Source organism: Sander lucioperca, chromosome 11 (genome assembly GCF_008315115.2).
Source record: "Sander lucioperca isolate FBNREF2018 chromosome 11, SLUC_FBN_1.2, whole genome shotgun sequence".
NCBI lineage: Eukaryota > Metazoa > Chordata > Actinopteri > Perciformes > Percidae > Sander > Sander lucioperca.
Window position 1 is genome coordinate 24,333,888 of NC_050183.1, and position 25,588 is coordinate 24,359,475.

At 45.1% G+C, this 25,588-nt stretch overlaps 2 protein-coding genes across 8 annotated transcripts in view; both read right to left on the reverse strand.

The window, feature by feature from the left end:
* The window catches only part of lrrc39 (leucine rich repeat containing 39), a 16,080-nt gene extending 8,758 nt beyond the window's left edge, over window positions 1-7,322 (reverse strand). For all 3 annotated transcript variants that reach the window (XR_004898733.1, XR_004101104.1, XM_031277154.1), the window contains exons 1-5: window positions 7,222-7,322; window positions 6,307-6,526; window positions 4,971-5,079; window positions 3,708-3,864; window positions 1,210-1,346 (exon numbers count right to left, since the gene is read on the reverse strand). Coding sequence is in view for 1 of the 3 variants with exons in the window: in XM_031277154.1 (XP_031133014.1) it covers window positions 1,210-1,346; window positions 3,708-3,864; window positions 4,971-5,079; window positions 6,307-6,434 (531 nt within the window). In the remaining 2 variants the exon portion in view is untranslated. The remainder of the gene's footprint in view (window positions 1-1,209; window positions 1,347-3,707; window positions 3,865-4,970; window positions 5,080-6,306; window positions 6,527-7,221) is intronic.
* A 1,916-nt stretch (window positions 7,323-9,238) lies between these two features.
* dbt (dihydrolipoamide branched chain transacylase E2) lies at window positions 9,239-25,057 on the reverse strand. Of its 5 annotated transcripts, none has more exons than XR_004101105.2 (13): window positions 24,940-25,057; window positions 23,022-23,154; window positions 20,438-20,513; window positions 19,218-19,399; window positions 18,239-18,366; window positions 16,639-16,882; window positions 15,459-15,625; window positions 13,304-13,381; window positions 11,815-12,006; window positions 11,332-11,403; window positions 9,705-9,903; window positions 9,645-9,672; window positions 9,239-9,534 (listed from the first exon to the last, which is right to left on the reverse strand). XR_004101105.2 is itself a non-coding variant. In XM_031277155.2 (12 exons), the coding sequence occupies exons 1-11, from the start codon at window positions 24,982-24,984 to the stop codon at window positions 9,736-9,738; spliced, it is 1,485 nt and encodes a 494-aa protein (XP_031133015.1). In that variant the 5' UTR covers window positions 24,985-25,057; the 3' UTR covers window positions 9,526-9,672; window positions 9,705-9,735. The 5 variants fall into 5 exon arrangements, 3 of the variants coding, with proteins under 3 accessions (XP_031133015.1, XP_035862952.1, XP_035862953.1); XR_004101106.2 differs by having other exon boundaries at window positions 9,530-9,597; window positions 9,644-9,674; window positions 9,709-9,903; XM_031277155.2 differs by having other exon boundaries at window positions 9,526-9,672.
* Between the last annotated feature and the right edge of the window lie 531 nt (window positions 25,058-25,588).

Sequence of the window (25,588 nt, forward strand, 5' to 3'; positions counted from 1 at the left end):
CCACATCATCACATACCCTTCACCATACCTAGAGATTGGCATGGTTTTATTTCAGTTGGCCTAATAGCTGGTCTGATTTGCATTGAGAGATGATTTTATGGAAAGTACCCCATGCCAATCTCTAGGTATGGTGAAGGGTATGTGATGATGTGGGGGTATGGTGAAGGGTATGTGATGATGTGGGGGTATGGTGAAGGGTATGTGATGATGTGGGGGTATGGTGAAGGGTATGTGATGATGTGGGGTATGGTGAAGGGTATGTGATGATGTGGGGGCCAAGGGAACTTTATCAGGATGCATAGTATCCTGGATCCATGAAATAACTGGCCTTTCATAATAAAAGTCTGCCTGCCTCTATGGGAATTTAACATAGGGGTGTACTGACTTATGCCTCCTGTATTTTAAGGAAGAACATTTATTTATTTACGATACATTATTCATTCACAAAGAAAATTGGTGTCCTTAAAGGTTGGATTTTACATTAAGATAATTTACAAAAGATGATTTTTTTTATTCCTCTTTTTAGTCAACTTTAGTTCATAAACTTATGAGCAGCACTGTATATACATTTCTTCATATTTGAAGCATGTCACATCTAATATATATGTAATACTATTGGATAGTATTATTTTTGTTTTGTTTGGTTTTGTAAAATGTTTCTGTTTCTTAAAATTAAAACAATGTCTATTAGTGGCCACCGGTATGTGTCCTACCTGTCTATATGTGTCCTACCTTCCTACCCTCCTACCTGTAGTTCTCTGCTGAGCCAGCAGGCTACACTGCTGGCGCCATTAAGGCTCTGGTCAACAGGATTTGGTCATCCTGAAATTTGGTATTAGGATCCCAGTGATCCAATCCAATGTTCATTTAAAAAACTGGCATAAAAGTAAGATGGATCAGGGGATCCTGGATAGCAAAATATGGGATTTCAAATCCGGATCAATTTGATCCAGATAAATGTTTTTGAAAAAACTGGGCCCAGGAAAGCATCCTGGTCTACTGGTTTAGGTTTGGGGTCCAACCACAGACTGTTCAGATAACGGACGGAGCTTCCAGCTCTGAAAAAGCTAGCGTTAGCTGCTAACTTAAAGGGTCCCTTTGGTAAGTACTGATTATATAAATGGAGTCTGGTGGGTTTCAAAACATCAGTCCACAGACCCATGGCTGACGTGTACCTGCCATATAAATAAAGGTTGATTGAATGTGTACCTGGTCCGGCAGCGTGTCCAGGGACCGGTTCATGGCCAGGTCCAGTCTCTCCAGACTCTCGCACCCGCTCAGCTCTTCAGGAACAAACTGGATTCTGTTGTAGCTGAGCAGCAGCTCTCGGAGCCGGGTCAGCTGCCCTGAAACCAGAACACAGAGAACCACTCAGAACCAGAACACAGACAGAACCAGAACAGAGAACCACTCAGAACCAGAACACAGAGACAGAACCAGAACCAGAACACAGAGACAGAACCAGAACCAGAACCACAACACAGATTAGTACTGATCTGTGAGGCAGGTCTGTTAGGAGGGTACTGATCTGTCAGAGGGGAGCTGAGGTTTTACTGTAATGGACAAACGAGCTGTGGACTAGTTAATACAATACGAGGCTACATGATCAAAGTTTGTCTCTTTTTGGAATTTTTTTGTCACTTTTGTCGCCGTACTGTTGCCTTCCTTCTTTCTACTGTGTTTTTTTTCCCAAGATTTTATTGCATTTTTGAAGTTTGTGTCTCTTTTTTCGAAGATTTTGTTACTATTTTGACCTATGCTTGCCTTACTTCCTTCTTTAGGATGCCCAAAAAAATAATCTTTAAAAAAAACTAATTATTGAGGTAAACAAACCGACATTTTACACAGCCAAGGTAACATACGGTGGCTCAGTGGTTCGCACTTCTACCTCACAGCAAGAAGGTTCTGGGTTCAAATCCAGGTCGTTCCGGGCCTTTCAGTGTGGAGTTTGCATGTTCTCCCCGTGTTTGCGTGGGTTTCCTCCGGGTGCTCCAGTTTCTTCCCACCATAAAGACATGCATGCTAGGTAATTAGGACTACAGTTGAAAATTAGCTGACTGGCTAACACTGGTGCATTTACAGAAATGTTGATTAATGTGCATTGTCCTAATCAAATAAACTTAAACTTTCTACTGTCTTTTTCCAAGGTTTTTCGCCTTTTTTCATTAGCATTAATTTCCAGGTCCAAGGCTGCTGTTTAGTAAATCTATCGCTGACATCGCTGTATTGATATCTTTATAGAGACTTTTTTTTTTTTTACCAAACATTCGCGCTGGTTAGGGGGTACATGGCTTAAAAAAAATGTCGAAAGGGGGTACATTATTGAAAAAAGCTTGAGAACCCCTGTGTTAGGGGGTACATACTGATCTGTTAGACCAGTGTTTCTCAAATGGGGGTACGTGTCCCCCTAGGGGTACATTGGAGGACTGCAGGGGGTACGTGTCCCTCTAGGGGTACTCTGGAGGACTGCAGGGGGTACGTGTCCCCCCTAGGGGTACTCTGGAGGACTGCAGGGGGTACGTGTCCCCCCTAGGGGTACTCTGAGGATCGGGGGTACTGTCCCCGGGGGTACTGGAGGACTGCAGGGGGTACGTGTCCCTCTAGGGGTACTCTGGAGGACTGCAGGGGGTACGTGTCCCCCCTAGGGGTACTCTGGAGGACTGCAGGGGGTACGTGTCCCCCCTAGGGGTACTCTGGAGGACTGCAGGGGGTACGTGTCCCCGGGGGTACTGGGGACTGCGGGGGTACGTGTCCCTCTAGGGGTACTCTGGAGGACTGCAGGGGGTACGTGTCCCCCCTAGGGGTACTCTGGAGGACTGCAGGGGGTACGTGTCCCTCTAGGGGTACTCTGGAGGACTGCAGGAGGTACGTGTCCCCCCCTAGTGGTACTCTGGAGGACTGCAGGGGGTACGTGTCCCCCCCTAGGGGTACTCTGGAGGACTGCAGGGGGTACGTGTCCCTCTAGGGGTACTCTGGAGGACTGCAGGGGGTACGTGTCCCCCTAGTGGTACTCTGGAGGACTGCAGGGGGTACGTGTCCCTCTAGGGGTACTCTGGAGGACTGCAGGGGGTACGTGTCCCTCTAGGGGTACTTTGGAGGACTGCAGGGGGTACGTGACATTTTTTGCAAAATGTTTTTCAGTTACAAGGCTGTAAAGTTACTTCTACTGTGTTCTTTTTCTCTCCAAGTTTTTGTCTCTGTTTTTGAAGTTGGTCACCTTTTTTGAAGGTTTTGTCGCTTGTTTTGACCTATTCTTGCCTTTCTTCCTGACTTTTTTCTGCTTTTTTTCAAAGTTTTTGTCGCTTATTAGAATTTTTTTGTCACTTTTGTCGCCTTAGTGTTGCCTTCCTTCTTTCTACTGTGTTTTTTTTTCAAAGTTTTTATTACTATTTCCGACGTCCTTCTTTCTACCGTCTTTTTCCAAGGTTTTGTCTGGGTTTTAAAAACTTTTTCAATCAGAATTTAAATGTTTTTTTCAGGTCCAAAGCTGTAGTTTAGTAAATCTATCACTGACATCGCTGTATTCTTCCTCTTTATAGAGACTTTTTTTCCAACAAAACATTATTCGCGCTGGTTAGGGGGTACTTGGCTTAAAAACCGGTTCAAAGGGGGTACATTATTGAAAAAAGCTTGAGAACCCCTGTGTTAGGAGGGTACATACCCATCTGTTAGAGGGGTACATACTCATCTGTTAGGAGGGTACATACCGATCTGTTTGGGGATCTCTGTGACACTGTTGCGGGACAGATCCAGAACTAGAAGGTTCTGGAAGCTGGAGATGAAGGGAGGGATGCTCTGCAGGCCGGTCCGGTGGATCTGCCACTCCTGGACCTGGTTGAGCCGGACCAAGCAGCCCGGCAGAGACTGGGGGGGACAGAGAGATAGGGTCTAATACACAACAATACACAACAATAATTTAACAATTTATACTGTTTATTGATCCCCAGTGGGGAAATTACAATTTACACTCTGTTAGAAATCACTACACACAGGCCTGAAATACACACACATGCTCAGGACCTATTTATGCACTAATGGAGAGATGTCAGAGTGGGGGGGCTGCCAGTGCTGGACCAGCGTCCTGAGCAGTTGGGGGGCCTTGCTCAAGAGCACCTGGCAGTGCCCAGGAGGGGAACTGGCATCTCTCCAGCTACCAATCCACACTCTGTACTTTGGTCCGTACTGGGACTTGAACCGGCGACCCTCTGGTTCCCAACCCAACTCCCTACGGACTGAGCTACTGCCACCCCCCAATAAACATGAAATAGACCTGGCAGAGACTGGAACACAGACCACAGAGAGATGATGGTCTGGAGAGTCCTGAATGAGAGAGATGAAGGTCTAGGAAGTCCTGAATGAGAGAGATGAAGGTCTAGAGAGTCCTGAATGAGAGAGATGAAGGTCTGGAGAATCCTGAATGAGAGAGATGAAGGTCTAGAGAGTCCTGAATGAGAGAGATGAATGTCTGGAGAGTCCTGAATGAGAGAGATGAAGGTCTGGAGAGGTCTGGAGAATCTTGAATGAGAGAGATGAAGGTCTGGAGAATCCTGAATGAGAGAGATGAAGGTCTGGAGAGTCCTGAATGAGAGTTGAAGGTCTAGGAAGTCATGAATGAGAGATGAAGGTCTAGAGAGTCCTGAATGAGAGATGAAGGTCTAGGAAGTCATGCATGAGAGATGAAGGTCTAGTACCCAAAAGTTTATCTTTGCAAGTTAGACCATGTTCCAGTTCGTACATCAAAAACTGTTTTTTTTAAGATTATTTTTAGCTATTTAGGCCTTTATTGACAGGACAGCTGAAGACATGAAAGGGGAGGGGGGGGGGATGACATGCAGCAAAAGGCTGCAGGTCGGAGTCAAACCCACGGCCGCTGCGTCGAGGAGTAATCCTCTATATATGGGCACCCGCTCTACCAGTTGAGCTAACCGGGCGCCCTAGTTTCACATTTAAAAAGATGAAGCAGGGGTTACCTTCCAGTCCTCCTGCTGGATCCGGAGGATCAGTCGTCCGTCTTCTGTCTCCAGCTTCTGCTTCAGCCGAGCCAGAACCGCACGGTCCTCCCAAACACCAACACACAGCCTGGACCAGAACCAAAACCACAGGAGACATTACAGACACACAGCCTGGACCAGAACCAGAACCACAGGAGACATTACAGACACACAGACCAGGACCGGAACCAGAACCACAGGAGACATTACAGACACAGGGACCAGGATTCAGTCTGGACCAGAACCAGAACCACAAGAGACATTACAGACACACAGACCAGGACCGGAACCACAGGAGACATTACAGACACACAGACCAGGACCGGAACCAGAACCACAGGAGACATTACAGACACACAGCCTGGACCAGAACCAGAACCACAGGAGACATACACACACACAGACACACACACACATACACCACATTTAAGAATAATCTTAAAACCCTCCTCTTTGATAAAGCTTATAGTTAGGGAGTGAGGAGTTGCAGCGTTCGCCTAGACCGGCGCGGCAGGGTGTATAGCTGCAGACACAGCACCCCTGCTTCTCTCTGCTTCTCCTCATAGTCATCAGATCTACCTATCATATAAGAAAATAGTGAGAGTAGAGGGATGCAGGCCATACAGCCCGATCCGGCAGGGGAGAGTTCTAGCCCGACCAGGCTCCTCTCTTTAACCTGCCTCTCTTAGTTATGCTATTATAATTCTAGACTGATGGGGAAGTTCCTTCCTATGACACAATGAGCTGCTCTCTCATCACTCTTTTGGTTCCTTTGTGTGCATCCTTGTCCCAGAAATGCTTGTTACTAACCTAGCTCTGGGGAGTTTACTCCCCGGAGTCCTTATGTTTCTTCTTCACCCAGAATATCGCCTTGGATTAGGGTGGCACCTATTGTTGTGCCACGTTACACCCCATAACGCCCTGCTGTGCCCTTCTATGATATGAACTACTACGACTACCATTGTAGTCACTGTTCCATCATCTTTGTGGCTATTACGCCACTGTTCATCACACCCCCAACCGGCGCCGTCAGACACCGCCTACCAAGAGTCTGTCCCAGGTTTCTTCCTGAAAGGGAGTTTTTCCTCGCCACTGTCGCAACAGCTACTGCTAATGCTTGCTCTTGAGGGAATTACTGTAATTGTTGGGGCTTTGTAATTATAGAGTGTGGTCTAGACCTACTCTATCTGTAAAGTGTCTCGAGATAACTCTTGTTATAATTTGATACTATAAATAAAATTGAAATTGACTTTTTTCTGAAATCATTTTTGACTGATTGATTCTGAAAAGTAGCGGGACTTTGTGTGTGGCTGACCTGCCGCTGGCCCCGCCCTCCCTCCTCCTCTTCCTCTGCTCCTCTTCCTCCCGGCTGATCTTCATGATCCTCGTCTCCCACAGAGCTTTGATGGACGCCACCGCGCCGCACGCCACCACGCCCACCATGATGACCACTTCCTGTCAGCCACCTGATGTCACAGTGCGTGATGTCACAGGCAGGACCTCTAACCTGCAGACACTTCCTCCCGCTCAGCATCCTGTCGGATTAGTTAATGACACATTCAACACGCTGTAAAATTATAAATTATTATTATTAAAATTATATATATATATATATATTAGTAATATATATATATATATAACATGTTTTTATTGATACTAAAAGAAATGTGAATACAAGGAGTTAAACATTTAGACAACTGCTCCAAAAACTCTAAAAAAGGCAACAAAAAGACACTTTACCTCCAACTCTAAATATAACTGTTAACATGTGTCTGTGTGTGTGTGTGTGCGTGCGTGTGGTTAGGTTACCTTATTGGTACCTGTAGGTAAACTAGTTTTACAGTCTAAGAGGACATCCTTAAAACTTTGTAGACCACCACATAACATGCAACACACAAAACATTAAAACATATAAAAACAGGCAGTAAAATATACATAAAAAGTAATATTTGTGTGTGTGTTTCTGTGTGTGTATGAGTGTGTGTGTGTCAGTGTCTGTGTGTGTGTGTGTGTTTCTGTGTGTGTGTGTGTGTATTTCTGTGTGTGTATGTTTCTGTGTGTGTGTGTGTGTGTGTGTGTTTCTGTACAGATTCAAAAGTAGATATCTAGAGTCTAACTTTCACAACAGTAGTACCGTTAGTATTATAGGTAGTACAGTTGTAATACAGTGTGTAGTATTGTGTGTATTAGGAGTAGTATTAGTAGTAGTATTGTTTGAGGGAGTCCTGACCGTGTGAGCACAGCAGCCGTCCTTCATGCTGCGTCTCTTCACATGAAATCTGACCCCGAGGGCTGCTGGGTAATTTTAGCCTCTAGGTCACATGACACAACACGCTGCTTAAACAGAAAGCTGCCAGATTAGAAAACACAGCAGCAGGGATGGGACACCCTCCCAAAACACGTCCAAAACATGTCCAAAACATGTCCAAAACACGTCCAACACACGTCCAAAAACACGTCCAAAACATGTCCAAAACACGTCCAAAACACGTCCAAAACACGTCCAAAACACGTCCAAAAAGCATCAACTAGGTCAGAAAAAAAAAAACGTATGAAAACAGCTTTGAAAGCTCTAAAGAAATGTTAACAAAAATGTCGACGAAAAGTGGAAAAAAATGATGTAATAAAAGGTCAACCTTGTGTAATTGCAGTTTGTTAAATGAAAGCAGGATGAAAATATTTGGTAGTTGCCGTAGAAACAGTGTCTCCTTATTAATGAAATCCGAGACAAATGGAAACATGAAACTGATTTCTGACACTTCTACTTTATTTCACACACACGTAACTTTATAACTTTAGTCATTTCAGATCCACCCAAAAATACAAAAACCCAAATGTTCTTTTATACACCTTTACATTTAGTCTGTCGCTACGGAAACACAACGCAGGACCAATTCTGGATCAGTGTGATCAGTTCTGTAACAGAAACTCAGTCTGTAACAGTCTGCAGCCGGGCCGGGACCACAGTCCCCAAAAACACACAGTGGTATTATTTACAACTTTCTGATATCGCTCAGACGTTACAGGGGACAGACGGACACGTTACACAGCAGGGACCAGGGAGACCAACCGGTTCCGATCCAAGTTCTCTCTCGTTTATTTTAGGGATGCACCAAATCCAGGATTGGGCTTCAGATTCGGCTGAATATTGGGCTTTTTGACGGGATTACAGGAAGGTGTTTACGTAGGTGGAGCGTTCAATGCAGTAGGCTGTGAGAAAGTGGAAATGGAACTGGTGAGCAGAAAAACTGTAGTTTGGCAGAACTTTCAGTCAAAAGAAGGCCATTCAAGTCCAGCTACATGTTCAATTTACAATGCTGATTAGTCTGGTGGTGGCGAGGACCCTAAACTATACACAACATCACCGCTGTTACAACATCTGGTAGGAAACATCTGGAAGAATACGAGTTGTGATGAAGGAATCTACAGACAGCAGCCAGAATGCAGCAACTTCAGGTACAGCAAAGGAAGGACAGTCACTGTTTACTTCATTAATGAGTTTACTGTGTTCATGGACTGAGGATGGGACGAGGATTCAGCAGAATCTCAACCAGGGGATTCAGGATTCAGCAGAACCCCAAAAATCTGGATTCAGTGCATCCCTAATTTATGGTTTCTTTTTCTGACTTGCTTTTGTCATTCTGTCTGTTTTTTTGTCTTGTCTGCCAGCTGTCTGTCAGCTGTCTGACAGCTGTCTGTCTGCCAGCTGTCCGTCAGCTGTCTGACAGCTGTCTGTCTGCCAGCTGTCTGCCAGCTGTCCGTCAGTTGTCTGACAGCTGTCTGTCTGCCAGCTGTCTGTCTGCCAGCTGTCCGTCAGTTGTCTGACAGCTGTCTGTCTGCCAGCTGTCAGTCAGTTGTCTGTCAGCTGTCAGTCTGTCTGTCTGTCTGTCAGCTGTCTGCCAGCTGTCTGTCTTGTTTTCAGGAAAAGAGAGAGGGCTGTGAAACAAAAGAACACAGAAACAAACCCAGAAGTCCCAGCGGGCGCCGTGCTTTTGTTCTGGCCGACTCACAGTTTTTGTAGTTTTTGTAGTTTTCTTTGTGACATTTGTGCTTCTATGGTTACAGTTAGTAGTCTACGGAGAGACAGTCCAGTTAGGTCAGAGATTAGTGTCTGTGTTACAGTAGTGAAAACAGAGAAGTGATGTCACATATCATCAGGAGTCTGCTCCACTTCCTGTCCGCCCCGCGCCTCCGTCACATATATAATAGTTCTACCGATAAAAACATTATTTATAATCAATTCACTGAAACATTAAAAATTAAACTCGGCAGTTTGAACTGAAAAACACCAAACCAAAGGTCAGACTTTAACCAAACCAAGTGTCTGTGTGAGAGTATGTGTGAAACAACATGATTGATAGGCTGGCCCCTCCTCCTCATCACAGCGCCTTGCTCAAAGGCAACAAGGAAACGATGGCGAGTGAAAGTGAACACAAAGGCCTCGGAGAGAGAGAGAGACAGCGAGAGAGAGAGAGAGAGAGAGAGAGAGAGAGAGAGAGACAGCGAGAGAGAGAGAGAGAGAGAGACAGAGAGGAGGAGAGAGACACAGAGGAGGAGAGAGAGGAGGAGGAGCTTCAGACAGAGAGACGGAGCGAAGGCAGAGTGATCGAGGGGGCGGAGCCTCGGAGAGAGAGTCAGAGCAGCGAGAGAGTGGAGGAGTGAAGGTCTGTCAGCGTGGCGTCTCCGTCCGCCCCGGGGATGATGGGTAAGCGCCTCCGTCTGCCCCGGGGCTGATGGGTAAAGTTTATTTGAGGTCCAGCAGCATGCTGGCAGGGTTCTCCAGGTATTCTCTCCACAGGTTGGAGAAGCGACACATGGTGGCCCCGTCGATGATGCGATGATCTGCCGACCAGCTGACCTTCATGATGTGAGCCGGAACCACGGAACCGCTGGCATCGAACCGAGGGAGAACCTGCAGAACAAACATGTATGTGTTCATACTGAGGGAGAACCTGGAGAACATTTATATGTTCATACTGAAGGAGAACCTAGAGAACATTTATATGTTCATACTGAGGGAGAACCTGGAGAACATTTATATGTTCATACTGAAGGAGAACCTAGAGAACATGTATATATTCATAGTGAGGGAGAACATGGAGAACATTTATATATTCATACTGAGGGAGAACCTGGAGAACATTTATATATTCATACTGAGGGAGAACCTGGAGAACATTTATATATTCATAATGAGGGAAAACCTAAAGAACATTTATATGTTCATACTGAGAGAGAACCTGGAGAACATTTATATGTTCATACTGAGAGAGAATCTAGAGAACATTTATATATTCATACTGCGGGAGAACCCTGAGAACATTTATATGTTCATACTGAGAGAGAACCTGGAGAACATTTATATATTCATACAGAGCGAGAACCTAGAGAACATTTATACATTCATACTGAGGGAGAACCCTGAGAACATTTATATATTCATACTGAGGGAGAACCTGGAGAACATTTATATATTCATACTGAGAGAGAACCTGGAGAACATTCATATGTTCATACTGAGAGAGAACCTGGAGAACATTCATATGTTCATACTGAGAGAGAACCTAGAGAACATTTACATGTTCATACTGAGAGAGAACCTAGAGAACATGTATATGTTCATACTGATGGAGAACCTGGAGAACATTTATATGTTCATACTGAGGGAGAACCTGGAGAACATTTATATGTTCATACTGAGGGAGAACCTAGAACATTTATATGTTCATACTGAGGGAGAACCTAGAGAACATTTATATGTTCATAGTGAGGGAGAACCCTGAGAACATTTATATGTTCATACTGAGAGAGAACCTAGAGAACATGTATATGTTCATACTGAGGGAGAACCTGGAGAACATGTATATGTTCATACTGAGAGAGAACCTGGAGAATATGTATATGTTCATACTGAGAGAGAACCTGGAGAACATTTATATGTTCATACTGAGGGAGAACCTAGAGAACATTTATTTGTTCATACTGAGGGAGAACCTAGAGAACATTTATGTTTATACTGAGGGAGAATTTGGAGAACATTTATATATTCATACTGAGAGAACCTAGAACATTAATATGTTCATACTGAGGGAGAACCCTGAGAACATTTATGTGTTCATACTGAGAGAGAACCTAGAGAACATTAATATATTCATACTGAGGGAGAACCCTGAGAACATTTATATGTTCATACTGAGGGAGAACCTAGAGAACATTTATATATTCATACTGAGAGAGAACCTAGAGAACATGTATATGTTCATACTGAGGGAGAACCTAGAGAACAGTCTGAGGGAGAATCCGGAGAACAGTCTGGTAATGTGAAGAGTTGTTGACTCACCTGGATTTTTCCCAGAGCGCCGATGGCGACTTCAGGAGGAAGAATGACCGGTTTGGCGTACGTTCCTCCGATCTGAGTCAGAAAGAGGAAACCCATTCAGTCAGATTAAAGATTCTTTATTAATCACACAACGGACACAGACAGACAGACAGACTGACAGACAGAGAGGGAGACAGACAGAGACAGACAAAGACATTTTCTCCGCTGTATCACTATCTATATCTATATCTATATATAGATATAGATAGATGGATATAAAATCTATGGAAGTGAACCCATGATGCCACGTCGGAAAAAGAGACAAGAACTAGGAGGGCCAAAACATATTGTGAACCTGAATTAATCTGCGTGCCGGATGGAAATGTGCGAGGCGGGTCTCGAGTTTCACACGTGAACTAAACTAATAATGAAGTTGACTTTGACTTCAAGCTGCCGTCCAGACTTCCTGTTCTCTTGTTGTTGTTGTTGTTGCTGTGTACTCACGGAGCCGATGTTGGACAGCGTGAAGGTTCCTCCACTCAGCTCGCTGGTTCCCAGCTGCCCCGCCACTCCGAGCGCCTGCAGACGGTTTAGCTCCTGGGCGATGTCGAACACACTGAGCAGCTGCACGTTCTTCACGTTGGGAACCAGCAGGCCCTGAAGAGTGTCCATCGCCAGCCCTATGTTATGAGACGCCTGCAAACACAGTTACTACAGATTATTATCACACAAACACACATTTACTACAGATTATTATCACACAAACACACAGTTACTACAGATTATTATCACACAGACACTACAGATTATTATCACACAGACACTACAGATTATTATCACACAGACACTACAGATTATTATCAGATAACAGCTGGAGCATTCATTCATTCATCAAATATAAATACAAGTCTTTTTATTGGTCTGCACGTATACAAATACTACAGATTAATATACACATAATCAATAAAAGATGTGATGCAGAGATGCAAAACTAACTCAAAGGGTCTTACTCTGGCGCTCTCCAATGCATAGTCCAATCAAACTAAAACCCTGTAAGGTTAAAGGTTAAAAGGTACCTTGTATTGTTGTGACATGTTTGTTTAAAGTACTTGAATAAGAAATTAATGTTTAGTTTAAAACAGTCTAAAGGAAATGGTCACTTACTTTACATTACTTACAGTACTTGATTTACAGCTGATATGTGAAAAGGCACACAAACGTCACAGGAAGTGCTTTTATTTTGAAGTAGCCTACACAGAAGTTGTCTGTTGTGTACTCTTGCTATCTTGTACTGAGATGAACGTGAGACGCTAGATGCAAAACATGTCGGTCTCAGGGAGTGTGAAGCTGAATCAAGTCAGAGATGTAGGGAGGAACTTGACCGTGCAGGGCTCTAAAAGTAAGGACCAGGATTTTAAACTGAATTCTACACTGGACTGGTAACCAGTGCTGCTAAAACAGGTGTGATGTGTGCTCTCTGTTAATGTGAGTTAGGGTGTGTATGTGTCTGTCTCTCTGTGTATCTGTGTGTCTGTCTGTCTGTGTATCTGTGTGTGTGTGTGTGTGTCTGTCTGTCTGTCTGTGTATCTGTGTGTGTCTATCTGTGTATCTGTGTGTGTGTGTGTGTGCATGTGTCTGTCTGTCTGTGTATCTGTGTGTGTCTATCTGTGTATCTGTGTGTGTCTATCTGTGTATCTGTGTGTGTGTGTGTGTAAATGTGTCTGTCTGTCTGTCTGTGTATCTGTGTGTGTGTGTGTGTGTGTGTGTGTGTCTGTCTGCCGTTCTCTCTGTCTGTTGTTCTGTCTGTCTGTCTGTCTGTCTGTCTGCCGTTCTGTCTGTCTGCCTGTCTGTCTGTCTGTCGTTCTCTCTATCTGCCTGTCTGTCTGCCGTTCTGTCTGTCTGTCTGTCTGCCTGTCTGCCGTTCTGCCTGTCCTGCCTGTCTGCCTGCAGTATAGAGATTGGAGTTGTAAAATGATGTAAAGTAAGCAGGTACCTTGTAGGTGATGTTCTGGCAGCCTTCGTCCACCGACGCGTTGAGGACAGGGAAGTGCAGGAGGCCGAGCGAGGCAGCCTGGACCAATGAGAGCGCAGCATTAACATCAACACTAACCACCGAGCCAATCATCTTTCACACAGATTAACAATGTTGTAACACTTATTATAAAGAGCTTTATGTTCGCCTCAATCAAACTTCCATCTCACACCTTCAACTCTCTACACCCTCCATCAGCTCCCCAATGATTTACAATCCTTTTTTAGATTTTAATGTTTGTTTTAAAGGCCATTTAAGGCCTGGCTCAGTTATTGGCCGAGATTTAAACATTTCGTGAGAACAACAGATCGTTGCGGTCATCCAAGCAACTTATTTTAGAAGTCCCAAAGTCGAGGTTCAAACTGTGGGTGATCTGGCATTTTTAAGCCTGTATTCGACAGGACAGTTTAGACATTAAAAAGGGGAGAGAGAGGGGGGAATGACATGCAGCAAAGGGCCGCAGGTCAGAGTCAAACCCACGGCCGCTGCGTCGAGGAGGTAACCTCTATATATGGGCGCACGCTCTACCAGCTGAGCTATCCGGGCGCCCACTGCTTTTCTGATTTTACGGTCATGTTTTATTCTGTTTATTGTATGTAATGTTCTGTTGCCATTAATATAAATAGCTAAGCCTGTTAAAGGGAGCCTTTGTAATTGAGGACTAGGGATGTCAACAGAGGGCCAAATGCATAGGCTGTCAGCTAAAATGTAAGGTAATCCAAAATATTTTTATTTGGATACAATATTTTATAGCATGACCCAACTGTGGCTCTTACATAAGATATTTTCAGTGTTGTCTCTTTGAAAATGTTTACCAATAAAAAATCATGTAGGTTGCATGACATTTCCTATTCAGTGTTTAAAAGCCTGTTTCTATGTTTCCAGACATCGGTGTAATTGCCTCATATCACTAGATGGCAGTAAAGTCAAGAGAGAAATCTGTCAAAAAAAACAAACTGATGAATCACCATCCAGCAGCTGAGAGGGAAGTCATTTGTTTCTGTTGAAATAATATGGACATTGTTCCAGCCAGCTGCAATTCAACCCCCCGACATTCACACACAATAACTGAAGATCTTCTAAATCTAAGTTCACTTCTTATGTATTTTGGATGGTTTTTACAGATCGCAAGCTGCAGTTCCAATGAGACAACCTGTAAGGGGACCGAAGCTGGAAAAGTTGCATAGTATGCCTTTACTACATATCAGCCCTGTGACGTTTTCCTTTCTTCCTCCTGCTTTAATGCTGTGTGTTTGATTCTGTTTATCATATGTAATGTTGTTCATGTTGTTCCTTGATGTTGAGCACTTTGGATACCTGCTGGTTGCTGTAAAGCAAGGATGCCCAATGTGGGGCCCGCAGGCCGAGTTTGGCCCGTGCTCTCTTTGTTTTGGCCCGCCATAGGAATTAGAGGATGGATACCAGAATCAAGGTTGGGACAGATATTTAGAAATGATGTTGGGGTTCGGGTCAGGCTCGGTCCCATGAGCGTGATGAGGCATTAAACATTTTAAATTTAAAACAGCTGATTATGTAGGTGTGTGTGTGTGTTAACGTGAGCTTGTTGCTCCGTGTGAGCTGATGACCTCATCTGTTGACATTTCTGAATGTCTTCCTCCAGCTGCTTCATAAAAGCTTTCACACACACACACACACACACACACACACACAGACATGTGGCATTAGGATGAGAACAACATGAAATTGTAACTGACGGGCTCGGACAGAAATATTTTAATGCTTGTCAGACGCTGGCCGGGCTCAGACAGAAATATGCGGCCCGATCACCACTCTAATAGGAATGGACATGCTCAAGCTTATTCTGCTCTTATTTTGAAAGTGCTGTAAAATCCTAACCGTAATGACTACGAAACATACATTTAGTGCAGCTAAAAATAGCTTAATCTAAAAAGAAGCATATCAATCATCTCTGCAAATTAATAAAATGACTGTAAAGCAGATTAAAGAGCCGGTTTTAGACTGAGTGGATTTATTGTTCCACCCAGGTACGCGTTCGGCCCTTTGTATGGAGGAGTTTGGGCCCCTCTGCTGTAAAGGGCTGTGTAACTAAATGGTGATGATGTTCGTGAGCGTGAATGTGAGCGTGCGTAGGAACCTTGATGAAGAAGGGCATGTAGCTGAGTTTGACCCCCCGAGCCTCGGCGATGGAGCGGAGCTCAGATCTCAGGGACACCAGGCGGCTCAGGTCCACCTCATCACAGTAACCAAAGTGAGGAATCTTCAGAGCTGCTGTCATCGTCCGCACCATCGCTTTGTGGAAACCTGGAGAACAAACACACATTCATATTTGACTGTGTTATATATAGCCTATACTACAGTATGTTTGGGATAAATAAAGTTCATCTAACTATCTGACATCACCCTGCATATACCTTCTTCTACATAGGACAGGAAGCTGAGCAGGAACACTGGACAATTTAAATTAAAAAAACTAAGCATGAGGATAGAGTTCAAAACAGGTTTTTTCTTTTCACTTTTCTCAACGTTTTTGTCGCTTTCAAGAAACCCCTGTGAGCCCAAACCTCAGACTTCCCAACTACATGTAGCTCCATGCTAACAGGGGAAAGCTGGAGAACTAATCTCACAGAGGAGTTTTTATCAGGGATGCACCGAATCCAGGATTGGGCTTCTGATCCGGCTGAATATTGGGCTTTTTGACGGGGTTGGGTTTCTGCCGAACCCTACACTTTCACTCCACGCTACGCTGGTCGCCGTAATGACGGCGCCGTTGATTACGGGAAGGTGTTTACGTAGGTGGAGCGTTCAATGCAGTAGGATGTGAGAAAGTGGAAATGGAACTGGTGAGCAGAAAAAGTTTAGTTTGGCAGTACTTTCAGTCAAAAGAAGGCCATTCAAGTCCAGCTACATGTTCAATCTGTAATGCTGATTAGTCTGGTGGTGGCGAGGACCCTAAACTATACACAACATCACCGCTGTTACAACATCTGGTATGAAACATCTGGAAGAATACGAGTTGTGATGAAGGAATCTACAGACAGCAGCCAGAATGCAGCAACTTCAGGTACGGCAAAGGAAGGACAGTCACTGTTTACTTCATTAATGAGTTTACTGTGTTCATGGACTGAGGATGGGACGAGGATTCAGCAGAATCTCAACCAGGGGATTCAGGATTCAGCAGAACCCCAAAAATCTGGATTCTGTGCACCCCTAGTTGTTAATAAAACCTGTCCATCCTCTTTTTTATTTCTTGGTCAGGTTGCTCAGCTCGAATCGGCCCTGAAAGCGAACCGTGTTGGTGTTTTACTGCGGCGTACCTTTGAGCGGCTCGGTGACGTCCTTCCCGGTGAAGACGGGTCTGGGTGTGGCGGGCGGAGGTTTGGCGGCGGCCGCCGTGCTTGCGGGCCGGGCAGCGGTGGCCGGGGCCGGAGGCGGAGTCTGGATCTCCTGGAACAGAGTCGGAGGGATGATGGCGCCCGTCTGCTTCGCCAGGAAGTTCAGGATGTCTTCCTTCAGGATGCGTCCGTCTCTCCCTGTCCCCACAACCTCGCTGAGTTTAATCTGAGGGGCAGAGGTCAGGGGGAAGTTCATGTCTCCTCAGAAGACAAACAACAGAGGTCAGAGTGGTCCGCTGCGGGCAGAGACTGGACTTGGGCCAAACACCGTACCAGTACACCCAACTTTACAGTAGGGCTGCACAATTAATCACAATTTTATCGAAATCTCAATATGGACTAGTGCAATATCCAAATCGCAGAGGTGGGCGCAATATTTGTTAATGGCAAAATATGTGTCTAACTATTCTGAATGAAGTATTGTGGTGATGCAGAGACGTCCCGGCCTACAAATCCTATCCTACAGAATTCAGAAAACATCTTTGTTTGGTACAGATCCTCGCAAAAATCACCCTATAATCATTTCAATTTTTTAAGATTTAATATTAGTCAATGAAAATAATGAAACAAAAATGATCATTCCCTTCAATATCGTGAATCATATAGCAATCGCAATATCAGTCGAAATAATCGCAGTTAGATATTTTCCTCATCCGGTCTGACAAAGTTTCCCGTCTTTTCACCAAAGTGTGCCAGCATGGACACAGCTCCCTGTGAGACTAATGATGCCCTGTGTTTGGGTTTAGCAACCACACGGTGGTGGTTAGAGCAGCTAGATTAACAGAGACGCTGTATTAGAAGTAGGGCTGAGTACCAAATTCATTACTTTTTAGGCACCGGTCCAATTTTCTTGTTAGCATCAAGTATTGAAAAATGCCTCGTCATTCAATACCGAAGTTCAATCCCTAAGGAGTACATCTCATCAGTGTCAGAGAGCCAATCAGCACGAAGCATGCTTCTACCAAGATGTAATGTCTGTGATTGGCGTTAAACGTCGTAGAGACACACAGGAGAAACTCTCCGTTACACAGAGACGCTCACGTAGTCGGAGCTGGAAATTGGTATCGGAAAAAAGTATGGTTAGGAACCGGTATTGAAGTCCCGGTGTTGGTATTAAACATTAAAATTAAACAGAACCAAAGAGTTATTATAACGATTAAATACGTTATAATAACTCTTTGGTTCTGCATTTGACTCATATCTTTTTTTTTTTTTTTTTTTTTTTTTAAAGATTATTTTTTTTGGGCATTTTAGGCCTTTATTTGACAGGACAGCTGAAGACATGAAAGGGGAGAGAGAGGGGGATGACATGCAGCAAAGGGTCGCAGGTCAGAGTCGAACCCAGGCCCGCTGCGTCGAGGAGTAAACCTCTATATATGGGCGCCCGCTCTACCAGCTGAGCTATCTGGGCGTCCGTTTGCCTCATATCTTACAGCTCACTTCTTACGTCGGCTTCGAATCAGAAATGTTTGCATATTGGCGCCACAGTTTTCGTTTCCTTTGAGACTAGACGGAGACTCACGTTGTTCTCGATGGCGAGGCGTCTGACGGCGGGCGTGGCCTGCGTCTTCAGACCTTTGATCTCCTGGTGGGTGTGTTCTTCTCGAGCCATGGCGGGTGTCTCCACCACGTCCTCCTCCGGGATCACCGCTGACCAACAACACCACAACACACATTACACAACAAGCAGAGACAACAGTCTCCACCTGCAGACACTCTCACAGATTACACATTCAACAGTCTCCACCTGCAGACACTCTCACAGATTACACATTCAACAACAAGCAGAGACCCTGAAGCTGTGGCGGCTCTAGACCTGCCCAGCTGGGGCCAAATATGTTTAGGGTACCAAATATAAATTCATCTTATCGGCAGTTTCATACATCTTTGTTCCCCGTTTGTTTAAAAGTGTATTCACTCCCAGCAGCACACACCATGAGACCATGAACAGGGAAAGTGTCAGTGGTTAGGTCACATGTCTGAAAACACAGCAGGACAGTCACTTCCAGGTGATCCTCACCTGAGACAGGTGAGGTGAGACAGGTGAGGATCATGTTGCCGGTAGCCACCGTTCAAAAAAGGGTTGGTAGTGAGCGTAAAATAAAACGGTAGTGACACAGTTCTCTAATTATATATAGTTTCCAGACTGACCGGATCAGGTGTGTGTAGTCCTAACTTTAGACAGATCTACCTGTCTCAGGTGTGTGTAGTCCTAACTTTAGACAGACCTACCTGTCTCAGGTGTGTGTAGTCCTAACTTTAGACAGATCTACCTGTCTCAGGTGTGTGTAGTCCTAACTTTAGACAGATCTACCTGTCTCAGGTGTGTGTAGTCCTAACTTTAGACAGATCTACCTGTCTCAGGTGTGTGTAGTCCTAACTTTAGACAGATCTACCTGTCTCAGGTGTGTGCAGTCCTAACTTTAGACAGATCTACCTGTCTCAGGTGTGTGTAGTCCTAACTTTAGACAGATCTACCTGTCTCAGGTGTGTAGTCTCACCTGGGCCTGCCTCGGTCTCGATGTCGACCAGCGGTTTCCCGACCAGGGCCGTGGCGTCTACATCGTAGTAGAGCCTCTTGATGACGCCGTCGTAGCGGCTGGTGATGGTGACGGACGCCTTGTCGCTCTGCACCTCACAGATGCTGTCGAACTGGGACACCTTATCGCCCTCCTTCACGTACCTGAGACAGACAGACAGGCAGGGAGAGAGACAGTCAGACAGGGAGAGAGAGACAGACAGGCAGAGAGAGAGAGAGTCAGACAGACACTCACCATACAACTGTTCCTTCTCTGCAAATATTCTGACTTTTCCCTATAAATATTAACTTTTTTTTTTTTTTTTTTTACAGAGAGAGACACGGTGGTTCAGAATGTCTGTACATATCATAATGAAATCTGTTCTTAGACTAAACATGTATTTGAATTTGTCTTTAATGTAAGTGAAAGTATTTCTGCCGACTTGTGAAGGCTGCAGGCGGGAGACACAGTGCAGGCAGAAGCCCCCTGAATAGCTGCAAAGCGTTGTGAAGCTATTTTAATCCAGCGCCCATGTTATCCAATCTGTCCGTTCAAACCGGCTGCGATCAGAAACCGAGCGGCCGCGCCGGACCGCACACTGCAGCAAACGTTTCCCCGTCTCCTCTATTTCTTCCATGAGACGCGAGTGAATGTGTCAAAGTGTGGGTGTGTTTTCTTCCCACCATAAAGACATGCATGCTGGGTAACAAGGACTACAGTTGAAAATTAGCCGACTGGCTAACACTGGCACATTTACAGAAATGTTGATTAATGTGCACTGTCCTAATCAAATAAATCTAAATCTCTCTCTCTCAAGCCAGGCAGGTAATGACATCCAGGAAGACCACAGCACAGCCGCGTACTGTACTAAATACAACAGCCAGCTTCATGGGGATTTGGGCTGTCTTGACTTCTCAGCTGGTCTACAGTGAGACACGCGATCAGGCAGGCAGAGAGACAGAAACACAGACAGAGAGAGAGAGACACACGGAGAGACAGAGAGACAGACAGGCACACGGAGAGACTGACATCTCAGATTTCTGACATAAAATCTGTGGAAGATTCTGCATATGCTGATTCCTATCAGCTGTTAACTATATATTATTTCTTCAAGTGTCTTTCTCTCCGTCCCACCTTGTGTTTCCACTCTCCTGATGAAGAGCATGAATGAGTTTGGTTCTTGTGTGGGTGTGGGTACGTACCACTCCTTCACCGTCACCTCCATGATTCCCTCTCCGATGTCCGACAGTTTGAACTGGACGATGGGTCCTCGGCTCACTGCAGGAGAACACCCATCATCAGAGACAGTTAGGGTTGGGGACAGAAACACAGGGCCAATGGACGCTTCTACATCATCAGAGACCGTTAGGGTTGGAGACAGAAACACAGGGCCAATGGACGCTTCTACATCATCAGAGACAGTTAGGGTTGGAGACAGAAACACAGGGCCAATGGACGCTTCTACATCATCAGAGACAGTTAGGGTTGGGGACAGAAACACAGGACCAATGGACGCTTCTACATCATCAGAGACCGTTAGGGTTGGAGACAGAAACACAGGACCAATGGACGCTTCTACATCATCAGAGACAGTTGGGTTGGGACAGAAACACAGGACCAATGGACGCTTCTACATCATCAGAGACAGTTAGGGTTGGGGACAGAAACACAGGACCAATGGACGCTTCTACATCATCAGAGACAGTTAGGGTTGGGGACAGAAACACAGGACCAATGGACGCTTCTACATCATCAGAGACCGTTAGGGTTGGAGACAGAAACACAGGACCAATGGACGCTTCTACATCAGAGACAGTTAGGGTTGGGTGGTATCCATATTTTGATATGGTCAAACCTCCTCCCTATTTTACGGTGGTATACGGTATTACCGCGACTAATTAAAAGTGATGACGTAAGGCTCAGACGGCGTCACCAAACTGTTGGCTTCACCGTTCAGAAACTGAATACCAAACACTAATACTGAAACTATAACAACATACCAACTACGTACAGTAAACTACTTTCTCCTCCACACTGTCACCTGATGACAACCACACATAATTACATCCATTATATTTAATATTTAATCCTTGTCTCCTGTATAAGTGATTTGCATTTTTTTTAACGACGTTATTGAAACTGATACTGTTGCTATTTTTAAGACCCGCAGTATACCGTATTACCGCCCAACCCTAGTGTGTGTGTGTCTCTGTGTGTGTCTCTGTGTGTGTGTGTGCGTGTGTGTGTGTGTGTGTGCATGTGTGTGTGTGTCTGTGTGTGTGTGTGTGTGTCTCTGTGTGTGTGTGTGTGTGTGTGTGTGCGTGCGTGTTCGTGTGTGTCTCTGTGTGTGTGTGTGTGTGTGTGTGTGTGTGTGTGTGTGTGTAAAGCATCGGTTCATATCAGGAAGAAACTCAAAAAATACCCAACGATGACATCATCAACGACATCATCATCATCGTCATCATTTCCTGGTCTGACAACGGATCTTAAACTGTGAAATAAAACCAGCTGATCTGGATCCTCACAAACTGCTGAGTCACCAGGAACCAGGAACCAGGAACCAGGAAGAGCCCTCTGTAATCTGGCAGGTAGTCATGGTGATTCCCAGAACCAGGAGGATTTAAAGGTCTACTTCCTGAAACAGGATCAGCTGGATCTGAACTAGAGATGCACCCAGTCCTACTTTCAGGCCCATTCTGATTTCTGATTTTCTAACCACTTCACAGCACTCAGATATTGATTTTCTATCTTTTCTATAATAGGACAGGTTGAACATATAATCGATCTATAAACATCAGGGTTTCCCGCAGCACTTTCCACTTTAGTCATCCCGCCTTAACACGCGCCTGCCGCCTTAATTAAGTCTTCAAAAGTTTTTTTAATATCCGGCGTGTTCCTGTGTCCTGTTTGAGTGGCTGTAATGTTCTGTCACATCAACACAGTCTGTAGGAAACAAGGTAACGGCCAGTTGTCAAGATACCACCAATCACAACAGAAAGATCATTCGCTGGCGGTGAGTGTAACTGTCGTTTATTCACATTTAAAGGGATACATCGCCATTTCACCGTCGCGTGTGCGTCGGAGTTTGTCAACAGATGTGGTCAGCTGGGGCAGAGACGGGGTGATGGACTTATCAGAGCGTTGGCTTTCTTCTCTTGTTCCTACGAAGTGAATCCATGAGGAAGTGACTGAACTATCATCACCTCTCACGGTGGATTCTCACCGTCCGGCTGCTGCTGCTGGTCTTTGAGACACAGCTGCTGTCTGGTTGTTTTAATCACTACACGCGGTTCACAACACACGGTTAGTTAGCGTAGTTACCACTCCACACGGTTAGTTAGCGTAGTTACACCCAGTGGAATGACGTGTCCTGTTTTTATTTCATACTATCTGCTGGAGTGTGTGAAGCTGTGGGCTGATCTCTGTTATCTCAGCGCTGTGTGTTTAGGAGAAGAGTTGTCAGGTGAAGAGGAAGAGAGCGAGTCACCGAGGAGAATGGGAGCTTAACTAACACATTTTCTGCTGGAAACACTGAACATATAAAATACAACTATATAAATGACTCCTGGTGGGAAATTAACACACATCGGAAGTGCAACGTTTTGAAGAACCATTTCCTTCTTTTCATATCCGATATCCAACTACAGAAATGATGGTGACGTGAAAATCGGCCAATTCTGGTCACCAGCCGGTCAATCGGTGCATCTCTAATCTGACGTTTCACCGATTACAAAGATCAGACTCTTCAGGACAGACTACTAGGAGCCAATCTGTATCTGGACTTACCGCTGGCGATGTGCAGCGTCCTGCTGCTCAACATCTGGATGTTTCTGTCCCATCTGAACGCCAGCGGCTGCACCGTTCGGTCACATCTGACGCTCTGCAGCCGGAAACATCGGCGCCGGTACTGCTGAGTCAGCTGACAGGAAGAGAAGCACACAACAGGGACAGAGATTACAGGAGGTGATCCTCTCTCCACAACACGTAGCTCCTATGGAGCCATTCATTCTGATGCTACCAAGCCATCAGCTCCCGTTAGCATCCCATTGACTGCCATTCATTTTGACGTCACTTTGACAGAGAATAACTTTACATCTGAAGAGTTTAAAGACTCTATTTGTCCGTTGTTTATTTCTAAAGAAACACGACAATGTATAAAAGGCTCCATTACCTTGTAGCTCACGTTATGGCTCCGTAGCAGACGTTTTTATAAAAATAAGCTAACGATTGGGTCATAACCACGAGACTTACTGTCTCATAGTAGAGGAATTACCGTATAGTACAGGAGAAGCTCTCAGGCAGTTTGGACTTCCATTAGCTGTTTAAGTTTAATTCCTAATGTTAACTATCATTTTAGTGATCAATAATTAGCCTGTGTCTATGTTATCTCCTTACATATACCTACGCTCTCCGTCTCTGCTAGATTGGGAATGATTGAGATTTCTCTTGGCACAGCTACCAGAAGACTTCCAACTTTCAGACAGGTTGCTCACGTCACATCTACGTCACAAACACACACACACACACACACACATAGAGACACACACAGAGACACACACAGAGACACACACATAGAGACAGAGATACACACACACACAGAAACACACACACACACACACATATAGAGACACACACAGAGACACACACATAGAGACAGAGATACACACACACAGAAACACACACACACACACAGAGAGACACACAGAGACAGAGATACACACACACACACACACACACACACACACACACACACAGAGAGAGAGACACACACACACACACACACACACACACACACACACACACACACACAGTAACAACCTGCCATCATCCAGACAGCAGCATATGGTCCCAGTACTAATGTTCCAGACAGCAGTACTAGTAGTAGTACTAATACCAGTACTAATGTTCCAGACAGCAGTACTAGTAGTAGTACTAATACCAGTACTAATGTTCCAGACAGCAGTACTAGTAGTAATACTAATACCAGTACTAATGTTCCAGACAGCAGTACTAGTAGTAGTACTAATACCAGTACTAATGTTCTAACTGTGTAAAACCCCAAAGTGAGCCACTACCAAGCTGAAGTACCCGGATGGAGCAGCTGTGTTCTCAGAGCTTAAATCACTGGTTTTATCAAAGGAGTTTGGTGGCAGCTTAAAGGTTTAATACCGTCTTTAGAAAGCTGTCAAATCATCGTCACAAAGCTGTAAACACGCAGGCAGGACTCACACTGGAGTGGGTAGTAGTACTTTTACTGCAGTAATCTGAATACTTGTTCTTCCACAGGTTATCAGCAGCTTTCAGCTGTTAGCTGTTAGCTGCTAGCTGTTAGCTGCTAGCTGTTAGCCTCTGTGACCCTGCTGCTAGTTCACCTGCGGGAAGCTAACTGAAGCTAGCTGAAGCTAACTCAAAGATCCCCTAATAACTGCGTGCTAAACACAGCGGCTAGCATGTTAGCATGTCAGCAGGTAACACTGTCAGCCGGCCGCTGTCTCTGTTGTTATTTCATTCTGTTAGCATTAGCATCAGAGTTAGCATGAGGGCAGTTGAAGTTGACTTCACAGCAGCTAACCGGCTAAGCTAACGGACGGGCTGACCGGGTGACGGCGTCATGACGTCACTCCGCCGTACGTCAGCATCAGAACCAAACCAACAAGCAGACCAAAAGGAGAAACATTTTGTTATAAACTTTATGTTTTCTCACCAGCCGTCTGAGAACAGCGAAGGAGCCTCTGGTCACCGCCGCCATCTTTGCTCTCTGCTGCTGACGTCACAGCCGTACGCCTCTCCCAGCAGCCAATCAGCGATCAGCAGTCTTGTTCTCCTTCATGTTGTTGGATTGAGGCAGTGTAGACGCTGCTGAGTGTTTTACTGCCCTCCACAGGTCAAAGATTAGACTACACACACACACACACACACACACACACACACACACACACAGACACACACACAGACATACACACACACACACACACACACACAGACACACACACACACACAGACATACACACACACACAGACACACACACACACACACACACACACACACACACACACACACACAGACACACACACACACACAGACATACACACACACACACACACACACACACACACACACACACACAGACACACACACAGGCACACCCACATAAGGGTGGGGGTCAGTGTGACTTCTTCTGCTCCCCTGCCAACATCCACACTGACCACCTGCCTGGAGGAGATAGAGGCGTGGATGAAGCTCAACTTCCTTCAGCTGAACGGCTCCAAGATGGAAGCCATCTTAGTTGGCACATCACATCAGCTCCGCTCTTCCACCATCACCAGTATCACTTTCTCTGGCCAAAACATTT